This window comes from Brachycentrus maculatus, unplaced genomic scaffold (assembly GCF_059751285.1).
Source record: "Brachycentrus maculatus isolate JH-2025_06_01 unplaced genomic scaffold, ASM5975128v1 h1tg000405l, whole genome shotgun sequence".
Taxonomy (NCBI): domain Eukaryota; kingdom Metazoa; phylum Arthropoda; class Insecta; order Trichoptera; family Brachycentridae; genus Brachycentrus; species Brachycentrus maculatus.
The window spans coordinates 201,334-217,976 of NW_028281154.1; the positions used below are offsets into that span (position 1 = coordinate 201,334).

The 16,643-nt window shown below is 31.1% G+C and overlaps 1 protein-coding gene across 1 annotated transcript in view; it reads right to left on the minus strand.

The window, feature by feature from the left end:
* LOC148302829 (epoxide hydrolase 4-like) overlaps positions 1-16,643 on the minus strand; it is a 33,124-nt gene that overhangs the window by 12,876 nt on the left and 3,605 nt on the right. The window contains exons 2-5 of the mRNA XM_088270954.1: positions 14,041-14,165; positions 8,329-8,441; positions 6,944-7,112; positions 3,261-3,421 (exon numbers count right to left, since the gene is read on the minus strand). Of these exons, the coding sequence (XP_088127080.1) occupies positions 3,261-3,421; positions 6,944-7,112; positions 8,329-8,441; positions 14,041-14,165 (568 nt within the window). The remainder of the gene's footprint in view (positions 1-3,260; positions 3,422-6,943; positions 7,113-8,328; positions 8,442-14,040; positions 14,166-16,643) is intronic.

Here is a 16,643-nt window from a genome sequence, read left to right on the forward strand (position 1 = left end):
TGGAAACGATAATTGTCTCCATTTTTAGTTAAGATTTTGCATGTGTTTTCAGTTTTTATGGAGTCGAATGAATTTTTTTAGCTAATGTTGATCAGGAATTTAAAAAGATAGTTAAATAGTTAAATTAGTATTACGATCATATAACAATTGATTCGGGAGTCACTTTGTCGTAATATGTATCCATTTTTACTTGGTAATACCACTAATTTAATTTTTAAAAAATCTATCATATCTCTATGCATTCCGTATCATTTTCAAATAGCGTACGGTGTTTAATATACGTAAAAACGTTTTTTTTAATACGGATAAATCCATAGAGAAAATGGAAAAAGCATTTTTTACAATATGTTTTTATAAATATTGATCATAGAAATTGGGTAAAACATAAAGAAAGGTGTTATACAAACGTAAAGGTTCTAAGCAAATCAACAAAAGTAGTAATGATTTCACTTTGATTTATAGAGTTTTTAAACTTTATTGGGATTTGTAAAATCTATCCATTACAGATTATTGAAAATTCTACTAGATAGCATTGTAGGCCTCAATTTTTTTTTTTTTTTTATAAAATTTTATTACTGTTACTAAGCTTGCATATGTTCTCCCGGAAACATAAGATAAGCAGAAAAAATAAGCATTGAAATGTAATTTTAAAAAAAATAAAGTGTTTTTACAGCATTAAAGCTCTCACCTTGAGAGGTTCAACGCATCAAATTCCGGTTGTATGTACTTTTATCTATATAAGTTACTGAAGTTTTAAAGAGTACGGATAGACAACATGGTGTGCCCTGGCCGTCGCTATTTTTTTTCCATTTCCACAATCTGGAGCACACGGGTAGTATTGCGCATATATGCGCAAATAAAAGGAATATATGAATAATTTGTGGCAAATATTTCATACATTCATAGAAATAATAAATTTGTAGACAGACAGCCAGTAGGATACACTTTTGTGACAAAGGCGCTTTTGCTCAATTATAATAACACGTTTATCTTATCATGATGGAACGACAACCCGTCTGAACTTTAAGATTTTCAGCTATCCTTACGGTTACCATTTCATTGTGATGAAATTCGTATGAAAGAAATACGTAAATATGTTATTTTAGGTACGAACATTATTGTACAAAGCTCAGATTTTTATTTATGTAAATCATTGTATGATACTTAGATATTTATTCATGTTAATCATTCAAGGAAGTCTAGATAGTCTCATTGGAAAATTAAAAATTCTACAACATTCTGAGTGTGTCGAAATACTTGTTCACAAATCCGGATTATCTCCAATTGTAACGGACAATTATTTTTTGACATCTCATCAAAGATGAAGAATAATTTGGAAGTCTGGGCATTTATAGGGCTGACGACCGTCATAGGCTGATTTAAATGATCACTTTACACACGTGTAACATTCACCAATTCTACCCATTATTGACAACCAAACTACTCAAATTCTTGGATGTTCTATATATATGAACCAATTTAGAAACATTGTTCTTGAATCACTAGAACTTCACTAGAGACATGTATTGGTGAGATGAAAAGAAGCTTTTTATTGAGCAGAAACTCTTTTATTAGTAGTATCGTTCCGCAACTCGAATTGTTCGAAATCCCATATACTTTTCACAATAAAAAAATGTGTGATGAATTAATCCGTTAAGGCCTTCAAAAAATGAGCATTTCCACGAATTTATAATTATTGAAAACCTAAAATTAAAAACGATGAATTGATTAGTGTCTGTGATTGATTTTATTCCTTGGACTTCTTATCTGCTACTAAATAGTACATTGGGCACCGCATCAGATAGACGCGTAACTATGTGGTGTCTCAAGTAGGTGAGCGAGCAAGAACAGTGACGTAGCGGGGGCTGTAATAGCCCTTACAGATCGCTCTTTTCTTAAGTAAGAAAAAAGCGATCTTTAAGCGATCTTTTTTCTTTTTTTTTCCCGCTCGACCAACTTCATCCAGAGCCAAGACCTTCAGGCAGCAAGATTATTATTAACCTTATTCACCTATTTTTTATTTTATAAATAGTTTAAGATTCCATAACTTGTAATTATATTTATAATTTAAATTAATAAACAGTGTTCTTGCACATAAGTACGACTTTCATTCCCAAGCTATCTTCTTGTGAAATCAAAGAGAGGGGTATTCACGTGTCTCATATAATATCCTCACCTCAACTAAAAAAAAGGTACGGTTATCAATACTGCGTTCTACATTGTAGAAATGGAGGAAAAATGGTAGTGACGGCTAGGACACTCAGTGTTTTCCGTCCGTACACAAGTTTAAACTTGTGTAAACTCGATATATGTACATAGAAAAGGCATTTTGTACTTTAAAGCCCCTAATATGAGTGCTTTAATGCTATAAGAATACCTTTGTTTTTATTACATTTTAATTCTTTTTTTCATTAGATTTAACGCCCTCTTATCTGTATTTCCCGAGAACTTTTGTAAGCTTACCAAGAGTAATAAAATTATCTACAAAAAAAAAACATTTCAAGGCCTCCAACGCCATCTAGTAACATTTTCAATAATCTAAAATCTACATAATGGTTGGAATCTTTGATGAAAATACAGAAAGCCGTTTTGTTAGTACATACTCGTACATATTTTTTAATACTCGGAATAATGAAATGATAATGAAATCAATATAAGTTGGCCTATATCGCATACAGATTTTCCAATATTCCCCTCGGGAAATCGAACCCGTGACCTCTAGGACGGAAGAAGAGCGTGCTGACATTACACTACGGAGGCGGACTTCTTAAATAATATTAATAAGTCTTTGATTGTCGTATTTATTCTCGAATTTTTCCTATGTCGTATGTTTTACAAATATTTAGTAACAACGTCACTCGTAGGATAGTTAAGTAACTTAGGGTAAATTCAATAATACATTTACACGCGGCTTCACATGTTTGCCAATGCTTTTGATAGTTGAGATTTATTTAATATATTGTTATCCACCTTGAAGTCTGTACTTTCTCAGCATTTCTTCTCCATGTTATAATGGATAAATTTAAACTTGTGTTTCACACTCTGTCGATGCTCGCTGACAGTGTGTGAAGGAGACGTATATTTACCAGTGCTTACTATTTGTTATTATGTTATTTTATTATTATTTTATGTTTTATGACTTTTTATTCTCTATAAGTGTATTCATTAGTGTATTTTTATATTAGATACTGTATATATGTTTTATGTTAAAGGCTTTAGCCGTTCAATAAATAAAAAAAATTAAAAAAGTATTTACTTACTCGGTTTTCCAAAAGTGTATTTATAGGCTTCGATATCTTCATCGGTTACTGTCCTTTCTCCTTTAGAGTTCTTGGCAACCATCCCTCTACTAAATAGGGGAAGATCTCCCAAACGAAGGGATGCTTCTGGTAAGCAAGGATTTTGGAAGAAAAAAACGTACCTGAAACAAAATTATAGTTTTTTTTTACATCTCATCACAGATAAAGAAAAATAAATAAGTCTGGGTATTTACAGGGCTTACGACCTGTCCTAAGCTAGTAAATAATCGCTTTACACACGTGTTTCATTCGCCATCCGCATCCGTGGTGTAACGGTTAGCGTGTTTAGCTACCGTGCTGGAGGTCCCGGGATACATTCCCATGGGGGGGGGTGAAAATAAATATTAGTGATTTAACACTATAATATTGATTAAATATTTCCCTGGACTGGTCCATGAAGCACAGGGCAGATCAACTTGACTGCATATAAGTAAGGATCAAGATAACATAGCATCAATACGATGCAGTGCCCTATGCACCATTGGGTGCGGATGAGGGGTAGAAGAAGCATTCACCATTATACCCATTAGTGACAACCAACTATTCAAATTTTGGATGTCATACATACATATATGATATCTCATGACGTTCCGTGATTGTGATCACATATTCTTCATCATCTATGTTGACATGTCAAAAATGTGGAGACACCCAGATTTGTGAACAAGTATTTTGACACACTCAAAATGTTGTGAATAAAACAACCGGTCAAAGTATCAGGTGTATAAACATTGAAGATCAGGTTTTCGGACGTTTCCCAGTATGTAAAGTAATCCGGGTTCGGATCTTGCATACAAACAAAAGGGTTTCTGCTTAATTAAAGCTTTCTAATTCCAATCAAAGATGGCTATTTCGAACTTAATAACGGAGCGTCATGAGATTGATCATATTATATATGTATGACTTTCAAAATTTGAGTAGTGCGGTTTTCAATCGTGGGCAGAATTTTTCATAAAAAAATAAACATTAAAAAAAACAAGCCTCCACTCGTCAACGAGTGTTTCGATTGTATACATTGAGTTAAATAAAATCAAATATTTATTTTGTTCGCGCTGAAGATATATTTTTATCGCTCACAGAGTTCAAAAGAATTTTAAAGAATTTTAAAGACATTTTACTTTTGAATTTTTTTATGTTTAAATCGTATTTTTTTTCTAGCATAGTAACTTTAAAGTCTTTGTAACCAAAGGGTTAACCAAGTTATGACAGGACGTAAGCCCTGTAAACACCCAGACTTCCATATCATTCGTCTTTGTTGAATTATCAAAAATGTAAAATAACTCTTAGAACTCTCATGTGTGTGATTATAATCCAGGATTCGGATCTCACATACTAATATAAGAGTTTCTGCTTAAAAAAAGGCTTCTTTACATCTCACCAATAGATGTCTCTAGTGAAGTTCTAGTGATTCATGAACAAGGTTTCTAAATTGGTTCATATATATAGAACTTCCAAGAATTTGAGTTGGTTGTTAATAATGGGTAGAATTGGTGAATGTTACACGTGTGTAAAGTGATTACTTAAACCAGCCTATGACGGTCGTCAGCCCCGTAAATGCCCAGACTTCCATATTCTTCTTCATCTTTGACGAGATGTCAAAAAAATAATATGAAAATAACTCCTGTAATTGGAGATAATCCAGATTTTGTGAACAAGTAATTGGACACACTCAAAATGTTGTAAACTCTTAGAACTATTAGAAGTATTTGGACGTACTGAAAATGTCGTGAACAAAATTATAGCACTTCAAGTTTTAGTACTTGAACAAAATTACAGCTTATTCCGAAATATCACTTTCGTCTTGGGAGGTGACCCAGATTAATTACTGAAACGACACGTTCTGATTTTTTTATTCACCATCCTTGATTTCCAGAATTGATACGTTTTTTAAAAATTTAATTATGATTTTTTATTATGATGTTATGGTATGAAACTAGTTGTGATTGTTACACGAGAAAAATATATAAAAACAAGATAAAAACTTCAAATATACTATATTTTAAAAAATCCACAATATACAGGATGTTATTTAAGAGGCTTTGTTTTCTAACTGTCAACATTGTTTCTACAGACTGTAAATTTGACGGTTGATTTGTAGTCAGTAAGTTTTGCCATTTCACTATGAATAGACTGAATGACCATTCAGTGAATAGGCCGAGAACAATATTCAGCTTGATCTTCTTTTTCAACGCAAAATTTTGCACACCGAAGAGGCAATTTTTTTGTTAAATGGCTTTGTCAATGAACACTTTTGCCAAATACGGAGTCGAAAAAACACAGAAACCTTTGTCGAGACGCCCTTACATCTAATAAAAGTCAATGTTTGGTGTACTTTACGAGCAGGGAAATCATTGGACAATATTTTTTAAATTGGTCAGAATGTTAATTTGTAAACCTCAAAAAAAAACACCATATACTATACGATGTGGTATTAAACTGATTGTAATAGTATTGAACCTGAAAATTTGGTAAAAAAACAAGGAAAACAATTTATAATTTGTAATAAAACAACAAGATATGAAGAATAACCAGATATTATATAAAAACAAATAAAATAAAAAATAGTTATACTAAAGAAACAGTAATAAATCATTGTTAAAACTTAAGTACATACATAAATTGAAGTAAAAGAAGGAATACCACCAATAAATTTTACATGTCATATTTTTATACGAAAGACGATGAAAGTCTGAGCATTCATGGAATTACGGTCTGGTATTTGGCTGGCTTTAATGATCACTTTATACACTTGTGTAACGTTTTATTAAGTGGTAATATTTTAATTTTTCTATATTTCAAGTTATATATGGATTTACGATCTGGTATTTGGCTGGCTTTAATGATCACTTTATACACTTGTGTAACGTTTTATTAAGTGGTAATATTTCCATTTTTTATATTTCAAGTTATATATCATGTTGAGACACCTAGAATACTCAGTATTTACATTAATAAGATACTCATTAATTTTAAACTTTATAACGAGTGTTAGGATTATATAATTAATGTGTAACTTTATTTTAAAATCACTATAAACATTTTTTAAAAACTTTTTTATAATAAGGGATATTATAATAGGGATAAAATACAAATAAAGGAGGTTCTTTTATGCCTAATATTAATCGACGATTCCTGTATAGAAATTATAGTTCAACGCATTACTAACATTTTCGTAAAAAAAAGGAAAATTATTACCACAAAGTAAATACTATAACTGTTTTGAATATTGAAAGCATTAACTTTGTGGATCATATTGATATATTATTTCGAGAAATAAAAATACTTTGTGTTTTGATCCACTCACATTTTTATTAACCAACTAGTTTCGGCAACAACCTGTTGCCCTCTTCAGGGTTTAATTTATTAAACCCTTATTAATTTTATAAATTAAACCCTGAAGAGGGCAACAGGTTGTTGCCGAAACTAGTTGATTAATAAAAATGTGAGTGGATCAAAACACAAAGTATTCATATTTCTCGAAATAATAAATACTATAAATTTCAAAAATGTAATTATTAATAACGAATATATTAATAAGTTCAGATGATATGAGATTTTGAGCAAACTAACATTTACATTTTTATTTATATAGATTTATCAGGTTGTTTGTAGGTATAATTACAAGAATTTGTGGGTATAATTACCATGCGTGAGTGAACTGCCACCACTCTGAGAAGACCAGTTCGACCCAAGTGTCTCCACTTGGTCCACTCATAGCCACAAAATTATCCAACATAGAGCCATAAGAATCCACGAATCTGTAAACGACCACCGCTCCCCAGTCATGTCCCACAAGGGTGAACCGCTTGCGACCTGAAAATACCCATTTCATCATATTAATATTTTGCTGCACAATATATGTACATGTTAGACTTAGCAACCCGCAAAGTGAGTCCCGCAATAAGTAACTCTATACTTTACTTTTTGTAGCACTAATTACCTATTTACTTTGCCCGATTTTACCTATAACTACGCCCAAAAAATAAGCTTTTGCAGATATACCCGTACCTGGTACAAGCATATAAAATGGGCCTTTGTGGATTTGCCCGTACCTGATATGGGCAGATAAAAATGGGCCTTTGTGGATTTGCCCATACCTGGTATGAGCGCACAAAAATGAGCCTTTGTGGATTTGCCCGTACCTGGTACAAGCACATTTAAATGGGCCTTTGCGGATTTACCCGTGCCTAGTACGAGCACCCCGCCTTTTTAGTGTCTGTTAAAATGTTATCTGTTATTTTTTGCATAGGGCACATAGGGACTTTTTATGCATATTTTTGGTGCATAGGGTATCGCATTAGAGTTGTTAACATGATCGTTCATTTGAAGGCAGAACGTTCAAAATATTTGAAAGGATACAGATGGCTCATGTGAAGGAACTGTGGACATTTTCGTATAGTATTTTTTTACCTAATATCGGTCAGGAAAAAAGGTAATAAACAACAATTATTTATTGTAAAGCGCCCTTGTAGTAATTTTTCACAAAAACGGCGCTTTGTAAATTGTCCAATAGATTATAGATAATTGAACGATAAGCAACTGTCAAACTGATGTTCTTTCAACTAACCAAATCATAGATTTTGTATAATTTCCAAATTTACACTGAATTTTTTATTGAAAATCTCAATATACACAACGAATTAAGTTTTTTTCAGCTTTGTAACAAATAAGTGTAGATCATAATATTTTAGGGAAAGAGGTTATTTTAAATGGTTAAGGATGTGAATATAGAGGGTGAGGAAATTCTATACATGTTTTTTATAAAGACTTTTCACAGGGTCATATAAAACGTATTACAATAGTTTCGTCTTGTTATGGCATTTTTAAAATAATATGAAGATTAAACAATTGTAACAAATTAAAGTATATTATTTTGTTTTTAATAATAAAATACATTTAGTATACTCTAAAAATCAGTGTTAGTTAATTTATTTAATATATAAATTATAACTGATTTTTTTACAAATTAAACGCTAAATCTATGAACAAATCAAATAATACACTTAATAATAGGGTTATATTAACTCACCAAGCGATAATACCAGTTCCTTTATATCCAAGGCAACATTCTCCACTAAATAAGCTTCTTTTTCTTTTGGTTTCTCCGAATCACCATATCCCCTCGTATCTAATGCTACACACCTAAACAACCACAATTACATCATTTGAATAATGTCATTTGTATCATGTATCAAACGTATTTTCTTTTAACAAACGGATTTAAACGCAAAGCTTTTATTTTTGGGGATTTTACTGATGTAGAAAAAGAGAAGTGTAAAAACAAGCCAAAAAACACTAATTTTACCACTACCCAGATTATCTGTAGGGGTAGGCAGAGGGAATGGATACTAAACTTTTCTTGAAATCTTAAAAAAAAACAGAATTCAGCATTTCAATTTCATTTATAGCCTTATAAAGTACAGAATTCTGTGATTTTGCGTTTTTCCTACAAATTTGACTCTATTTTCCCCTGCTTTTGTATACATTATTGTGTTGATTAAAAGATTTTCTCTACAATTCTGTTTTTTCCTTTGAAAGGATAAATTTGCAAAGCCTCTACTTTCAGAGGCCTGTCTGCAGGTAAGATAATAAGGGAAGGCAAATGTGAAAAACTAATCAGATACACCCAGACCAATCGCAAATATGTCTTTCTTGAGTATATTTTGCAATGGTGAAAATCAAACTCGCAGTCGAGGGTCTACCCAACTACACTACGGCGCCTGACGTGTATTATATATGTATTCTTACCGCATTTAACAGTTTTAACACAAATGATACAGTATTGCAAATAGTGTCATATTAAAACTTCTTTCCTTGAACGCTAATATGTCTCACGACATTTTGAGTGTCCAAATTTTGTTAGTAAAAATGTCTCAAAATGCTGTCAATAATATAACTCGTCAAATTATAAGCTGCATTGAAGATTTAAAATCATGTTTTCAGGAGTCTCCCAGTATGTAAAAATATATATGGGGTTCGGATACTGCATACATCTTAATAAAGGGTTTCGACTTAATAAAAACATTCTCAATTCAACTGTACATGGCTGTTGTGAACTCAATAATGAAGCGTCATTAGTTTGATGCTTCAGGTGGCGCAAAATAAATCACCCTATCTGAAAAAGTTTAATATTTTACATATTGCGTCGCACGTCAATCCTATTTAACATTTGCGAACTAGATAGCTGCAGTATACAAATTTAGGGTGATGCAAAAGTAACTATCCAATTTTGTTTTTGAATAACTTTTATGCTTAATAAAATTAAAAAGGTTTTGAGAGTGGAAATCTTTACATAGACCTTCACATTTTTTTTAAGTATAAAAGATGATTTCCGCCAAGTTGCTGCCGCCAGTGTTGATGCACATATCGCTCACTCCTTTCAAGAACGTCATAAATCAAAAATCGTCAATTTTCAGTTGTGTATATTTTTAAAATGCCCAGAAAATGAACTATATCCCAGCAAAAGAGGTATATTATTAACTTAATATTTACCCGCTACATGGCAAAAAGTGTTGTTTTTACATTTTGAAGAAAATGTTTTGTTTAATTTTTTTTGTTGAATATACTAAATATTTTTCGAATGGAGAAAAAACCTTCAGGTTTTAACGAAAAAGTTGGTTGTATTATATTTTTAAACTTTAAAAACGTTATCCTGAAAAATCATGTTTTTTTATATATGACGTTCTTGAAAGGAGTGAGCAATATGTGCCTGTTTTTGTACTGTATACTATAGCTGTCTGTTTCACAAATCTCAAATATAATTGACTTACGCCCCCATTTGCAAAAATTACAACATCTTTTGATAAGGTGATTAATTTTGCACCACCCTGCATATGTTGAGTTCCAAAAATGTGAGTGGTGTGGTTGTCAATCATGTGTAGAATGGTGAATATTACACGTGTGTCAAGTGATAACATAACCAACCTTTGACGGGTTATAAGCTATGTAAATACCCCGAGATCCGTATTCTTATTCGTGTATTTTAAAATGTCAAAGGGTTATAGGTCTTGTTATTATACCAAAAAATTATAAGAAAAATATCATGTTTTGTATGTTATGTTATTGTATTCGGTTGCTCTAGAACTCTAGATGAATATCGTTAAATTAACATAAAAAAATATGTCAAAACTACAATAAGAATTTAAATATCTGGTATTCTTTCTCCTTTATAAAAGACACCATTGTTCGGCAACTTTTTTTGTTATGCGAACATCATTTGTTTTTAACAAAAGATAGGGCCCGGTAGGAAAAACATTTCTTTTCGAAAATATAATAATTGTACATATCGTTGACGTTATAAAAAAATCTTAAAGTTCAATTTTAGTATAAAGAAGAACAGTAAAAAAAACACATCCCTGTTATGTCATTCTACTTACATTTCTTTAAAGATTTTTTTAATCTAGAATAGAAATATTCGTGTTTTTATTATTTACCAAAATATTTCAATTTCATACTATTTCTGTGAGCCTATGCGGCTCATTATTAGAAATAGGTATTGTGGTGGAGTGGGTTCGAACCAAGAGACTCGAGAGTCCGCGATTCTAACCACTCGACCACAACCCGACACGAGTAAGTAAATATGTTTTTTTTTGGACCTCGCAAAAGCATTCGATACAGTGTCTCATCAAATTCTCCTAAAGAGACTTAGTTTGTTAGTTTGTTTGTTATTACGAGTATTATAGTTACTTCTTAGTACATTAGTATATTTTTCTAGTATATTATTCTTCTAACTCGTATCAGTTGGTCATTATTCTTTCAATATTTACCACATATCATTCGTATAAATATCACGTGTTCTAAACAAATTCATAATTTTAGATTTATATTTTTAAGATATAGTATCAAATAGCTAAACAATTACGAAGCGAATTTCATTTCTATTCTGTAATGATTTGAAATCATTATTTTAATATGTTTGCATGTAATTTATTTAATTTATAAATTTAAAATATTAAAATATATATATATGTTTATGTTTGTGTGTATGTTTGTGTATGTATATGTATGTATGTTCGACCCTAAAACATGCATCGCGGGTTCAATTCCTGCCAATTGTAAAATAACTTTTGAAAAATATTGTGTTTCAATTGGTCTGGGTGTTTGTAATGTATTTTCACTTTTACTATCCCCATCCTTACTATCGTACCTGCAGATAAGCCTCTACAAATAAAGGCTTTGCGGGTTATTCCTGAAAAATTTATTACTATACTACCACAATTATTGGAAATTGTATACGTAAATACATATATTATTCTGATAACTGCCTTCGTATTTCAGTGGGAACTGTCGTATGTTGAGAAAGTAAATAGCTTCCTTCATCTAGGCGAGATTTTATCGAATTAATTTTCAGCTATTAGTGGACGATTGAAATATTATATAAATTTAATTAATTTTCAATTGCGTACAATTTGATCACTTGAATAAGCAATAATTTTTATTTATTTGATTGTAAGCAATAACTGGGTTTAGCCTATTTAATGAGTAAAAGACAGGCGCTCGACTGCGAAACTGGCGTCGCGGGTTCAATTCTCACCAATTGCAAAATAAATTTAAGAAAGACTTGTTTTCAATTAGTCTGGGTGTTTGTGATCATTTTTTACATCTACCTTCCCTATCCTTACTACACTATCTGCAGATAATCTTCTTAAAGGGGATGCTTTGCAGGTATTTTTATTTTAAAATATTTTTTTTATCTAGGCATATTGTTTTTTTTTTCATTCAACGTCCACCATAAGAAATATTGCAATATTGAGCTTCGTCTTCTTAAACATCATAGTGCGCCACTGAAACCAATTCAAATGAAAAATAAAAGATTCCGGGATTCAAATTGAATTTGAAGCTTTACCTATCTATGACGTAAACGTATTTGTGTTTTTTCAACACGTTCAATCAATAGTGCGACGCAATTTAAAAATACTTATAGTGACTATAATATAGTCAATTGATTCACAACATGCAATGTGAGTTTATTTATTTTTATTGAAGGTCATTTACGTCATAACCGAAATACGATACACATATATTCAAATATTAAACAAATGTGCATATACAAATAAGTATGTACACGTATATTTAAAAAAAATATATGGTGACAATGTTCTTTACAATTTTAATTCAATTTCTTAACAATCTTCATAACAATCTTAAAATTAAAAAAAACATAGTTCACTCTAAAAAAGAGACTGAGCTCTTGTGCTTGTAGAGGGGCTTACACTTGTTTTACAATTTACAATTTATTTTAATTGAAATTAATATTATTATTTTATTTTATTACATCAGTTTAATATAAAAATACAAAGCCATTGATTGTCTTGACTAAACAACCTACACTTTCAGTATGGTAAAATTAAAATCATGACATTTCATTAAGTATCTACTCATTAATAAAATATGGACTGATGAATGCTAAAACGATGTATCACCGATACATCAGGTATGGTGAATAGACTATACTCGTACATCGTTTCGACATCAATTTCATGAAACAGGACACGTGAGTTCACGACAGCCATCTATGTTGGATTGAGAAAGCTTTTTATTTAGCAGAGATTCTTTTATGTGCATGTATGCTGGATCCGAACATACTGGGACATTACTGTTTTACATTACAATTTGGACGCACTCAAATGTTATCCCACCAAATTAAGGCGATATTCGCAAACACAGAATTCATTCGACCGGATAGGTTACATGTCTGTTCACGCCCGATTTTTTCAAAGAATGGATATTTATTTTTTATTATTTTTAGAATACATATCTCCCCCTTCGTAGTGTAATGGTCAGCATTTTCGGCTACCGTTCTGGAATTCCTGGGTTCAATTCTCAGGGGGGCGATCAAAAATAAATATAAGTGATTTTTTTCACTCTAGTATTTATTTAATTTTTTTACCTTAGACTTTTGATCACCTTTCCTTCATGTGTAAACGATCAAGATAACACTGCGTTTATATGATGCAGTGCCTTATGCAGCAATGGGTGCGGATAAGGGTCAGAAAAAGAATACATATAGAAAAAAATTAAAGTCCTTACCTTTCAATAACTCTTTTCTTTTCAAAACCGTATGCTTATTACGAAGAAAAGATTATTTTTTAATACGGCAGAATACGGCGTTTTAAGAAAAAAAAACAATTACGTAAAATGATACCTGGATTTAGAGAAAATTAAGTTGCTACTTAATCGGACTAATACTGGGCCTACATGGTAAATCAATTAGTAATATTAAAGAAATGGTGGCAAATAGTCATCCCGCGGTACATAGACAATAAGTGTCGCCTACTTTCAAAATCCGCCAGATCCATGTAAGTCGATTTTATAAAAAATGCAAAATTCTCCGGGTAACATTTATCTCTCAAAGATTTCACTATCTTCGGATAAAATATTTTAAAATAGGAAAATTTTCCTATTTTTTAGAAATTTTGTCAGTATTAAAAAAAACACGAGACACAAACCGATAATGACGTCATCTTAATTTTTGACCTATCCCCGCTCTCTGATTGGCCGATATGGGTCAGAAGGCAAGTTTCATGAATATAGCGGAATTTGAAATACAACGCTGTTTTATATATTTTTTTATCAGTTTTCAAGTAAAAATATATTTTAAACAATAAAACCCACAATTGGCATTCTGGTAGCGTATTTATTTTAAAATCTTATAAAATTGGATCTGGCGGATTTTGAAAGTAGGCGACACATAAGAGCTTTAAAGAAGGCAATGACAAAGAAATGATAAATGTATAGTCACCAATAGTCTTTGGAGAACTCGACCATCTGATATCTCCAGGAATACCAGAACTCTGGAAATCCGTGCACAAAGACCATTAATGGTTTGGTCTTGTCTCCTTTCTCCACGTAGTGCAACTTGACGCCCTGCAAAGTTTAAAGTTTTGTACTGACAGTTCATGTTGGATCTGCATTTATAAAATAAAATAACAACTTTATAGTTTTATTCAAACATATATTTTATTTACATCATTTTGAGTGTGTCTAAATACTTATTCACAAATCTGGATGATCTCCAATTATAATTTGATTATCTGGTCAAATTATAAGCTAAAATGATAAAAATGAAAATGATATTTTCTAGCGTTTCTCATGTGTGTGATTATAATCCAGGATTCGGACCTCACATACTAATAAAAGAGTTTCTGCTCAATAAAAATCTTCTTTTCATCTCACCAATAGATGTCACTCTAAGTTAATTTTGTCAGTAAAAATTTTTGTCAGTATGGTTTTCTACCCCTGCCTTGTTGTGTTCATAACATGGAATATCATCTAGCCTCCCACCAGTCTGATGATGTGGGTAACGACGAAACCCGGTCATTGGTCAAATAAAATATATGTGGAAAAAATATAAAGTTTTACTTTATTCTAACTTGTAAAGTAATACTTGCATATTATAAAATATTAAAACGCCAATGTTTACGTACTCGTATGTACATATGTTTATATTATTGATAGAAAAAAACATAAATCAATATTTTTATACACTACGTAAGTCTTTTTACTGTTGATTATTTCTTATGCTGATATTTGATTTTAAAAATACCAAAATAACAAAGAAATAAAAACAAATGTTAAACAAAGCCAATTTTATAGACATATGAAATAATTTTAAGAAACAGCAACAAAATGTACACAAGTTGTAATAATTACAAGATTATCTGATAAAAATGTGTACGTTCAAAATAAATAATATTTACATTTATGTATGTACGTATGTGTATGGATTTTATTTAACATAAATAATTTAAAAAAAATTATTGTTTGTTTACATTCTTTATCATTTAACACTATTATGAACATATATAATAGATTGAATGATAGGAACAGAGTAAATTGTGCACTGAATTTAGTTATGGCAAATAAAACCCTATCAGCGAAAGCTAAACTGGCTGTACACAATGGATAACTGGTTCCAACCCTAATGTGTGAAAGTGAACCATGGAGTTGGTAAAAGAAGGATAAAGGTAGACTGAAAATGGGTTCTCAAAGACGAATGTGCTGCAAAACGTTGTATGATAGATGTTCAAATGGTGATACAAGGAAAGAATGCTAGGCTGGGAAAAACATTATCGATAAAGTTAAGAAAGGCGTGTTGAGATGGTTTGGGGACGTGAATCGGATGAGTGAAGATATAATAGTAAAACAAATTTTTGAGGCGAATACGACTGGCAATAGAAGCAAAAGAAGACCGAGAAAAACTTGGCATGATCAAGTATTTCAAATACTTGAAAGCGGTCAGGTCAGGTGTCGGAATAAACGGCGGTTTTTAAAGAAGACATACATGCATTTGAAGATTGTTTGCAAAGACCGATTGGTGTGGCGTTCTACAAATCGCTCACTCCTTTCAAGAACGTCATTAATCAAAAATCGTCAATTTTTAGTTGTGCATGTTTTCGGAATGCCCAGAAAATGTACTATATCCCAGCAAAAGAGGCATATTTTTAACTTAATATTTACCCGCTACAGGGCAGAAAGTGTTGTTTTTGAATTTTGAAGAAAAGGTATTGTTTAATTATTTTTTTAAACATACTAAACATTTTTCAAATGTAGAAAAACTTTCAAGTTTTACCCAAAAAAAATCTGTTGCACGGTGAAAAGTTCAATAAATGGCTTGATATTGATTTTTAAAACATTGTATTATTTTTTTAAACTTAAAAAACGTTCTCCTGAAAACTCAAGTTTTTTGATTTATGACGTTCTTGAAAGGAGTGAGCGATATGTTCTCTGTCTTCCCCTGCGAGGAGCAGCTGGATGGTTAGTTAGTTTTTTTTAGTTTCATGATTTATTTCTACAAAACTTAACTAGAGACCGCCTAGATCTAATGCTTTATATGAACCATTTTGGTAACCGAAATAATAATAATAAAAATATTAAATATAGATATGACTGATACCGAGGGTCAAAGTCTAGATTCTAGATACAGGTTTGAGATATCAACGTGATAATCAGAAGTGTAAATAGAATTATTCAGTTTTATTATAAATTACGACGCCAAAATGTTCATGTAACTATACTACGGGGATCTGTCATATCGTCGTGTTGGGGAAACAAGGTTCTATGTGGATTCCTTATAGTTTTGAGATATGAGATACATAAATACATAAATAATTATTTATCATTTTAATAATATGATTAAATCAAACCAAGAAGCAAATTTAATGTAACATTTTTTAGGAAAGTTGGAATAGTAAATAATTTTTAAGTAAAAAACGTTCAGATAGAACTTTGTAACCTTGAGATTTTTCAAAATTATTCAAATAATACAATGCAAAAACGTTCTATGTCAAATAGAACCTTATTGCAGTCACTTAGATGATGATGAAAAATATTTATTTTAATTTG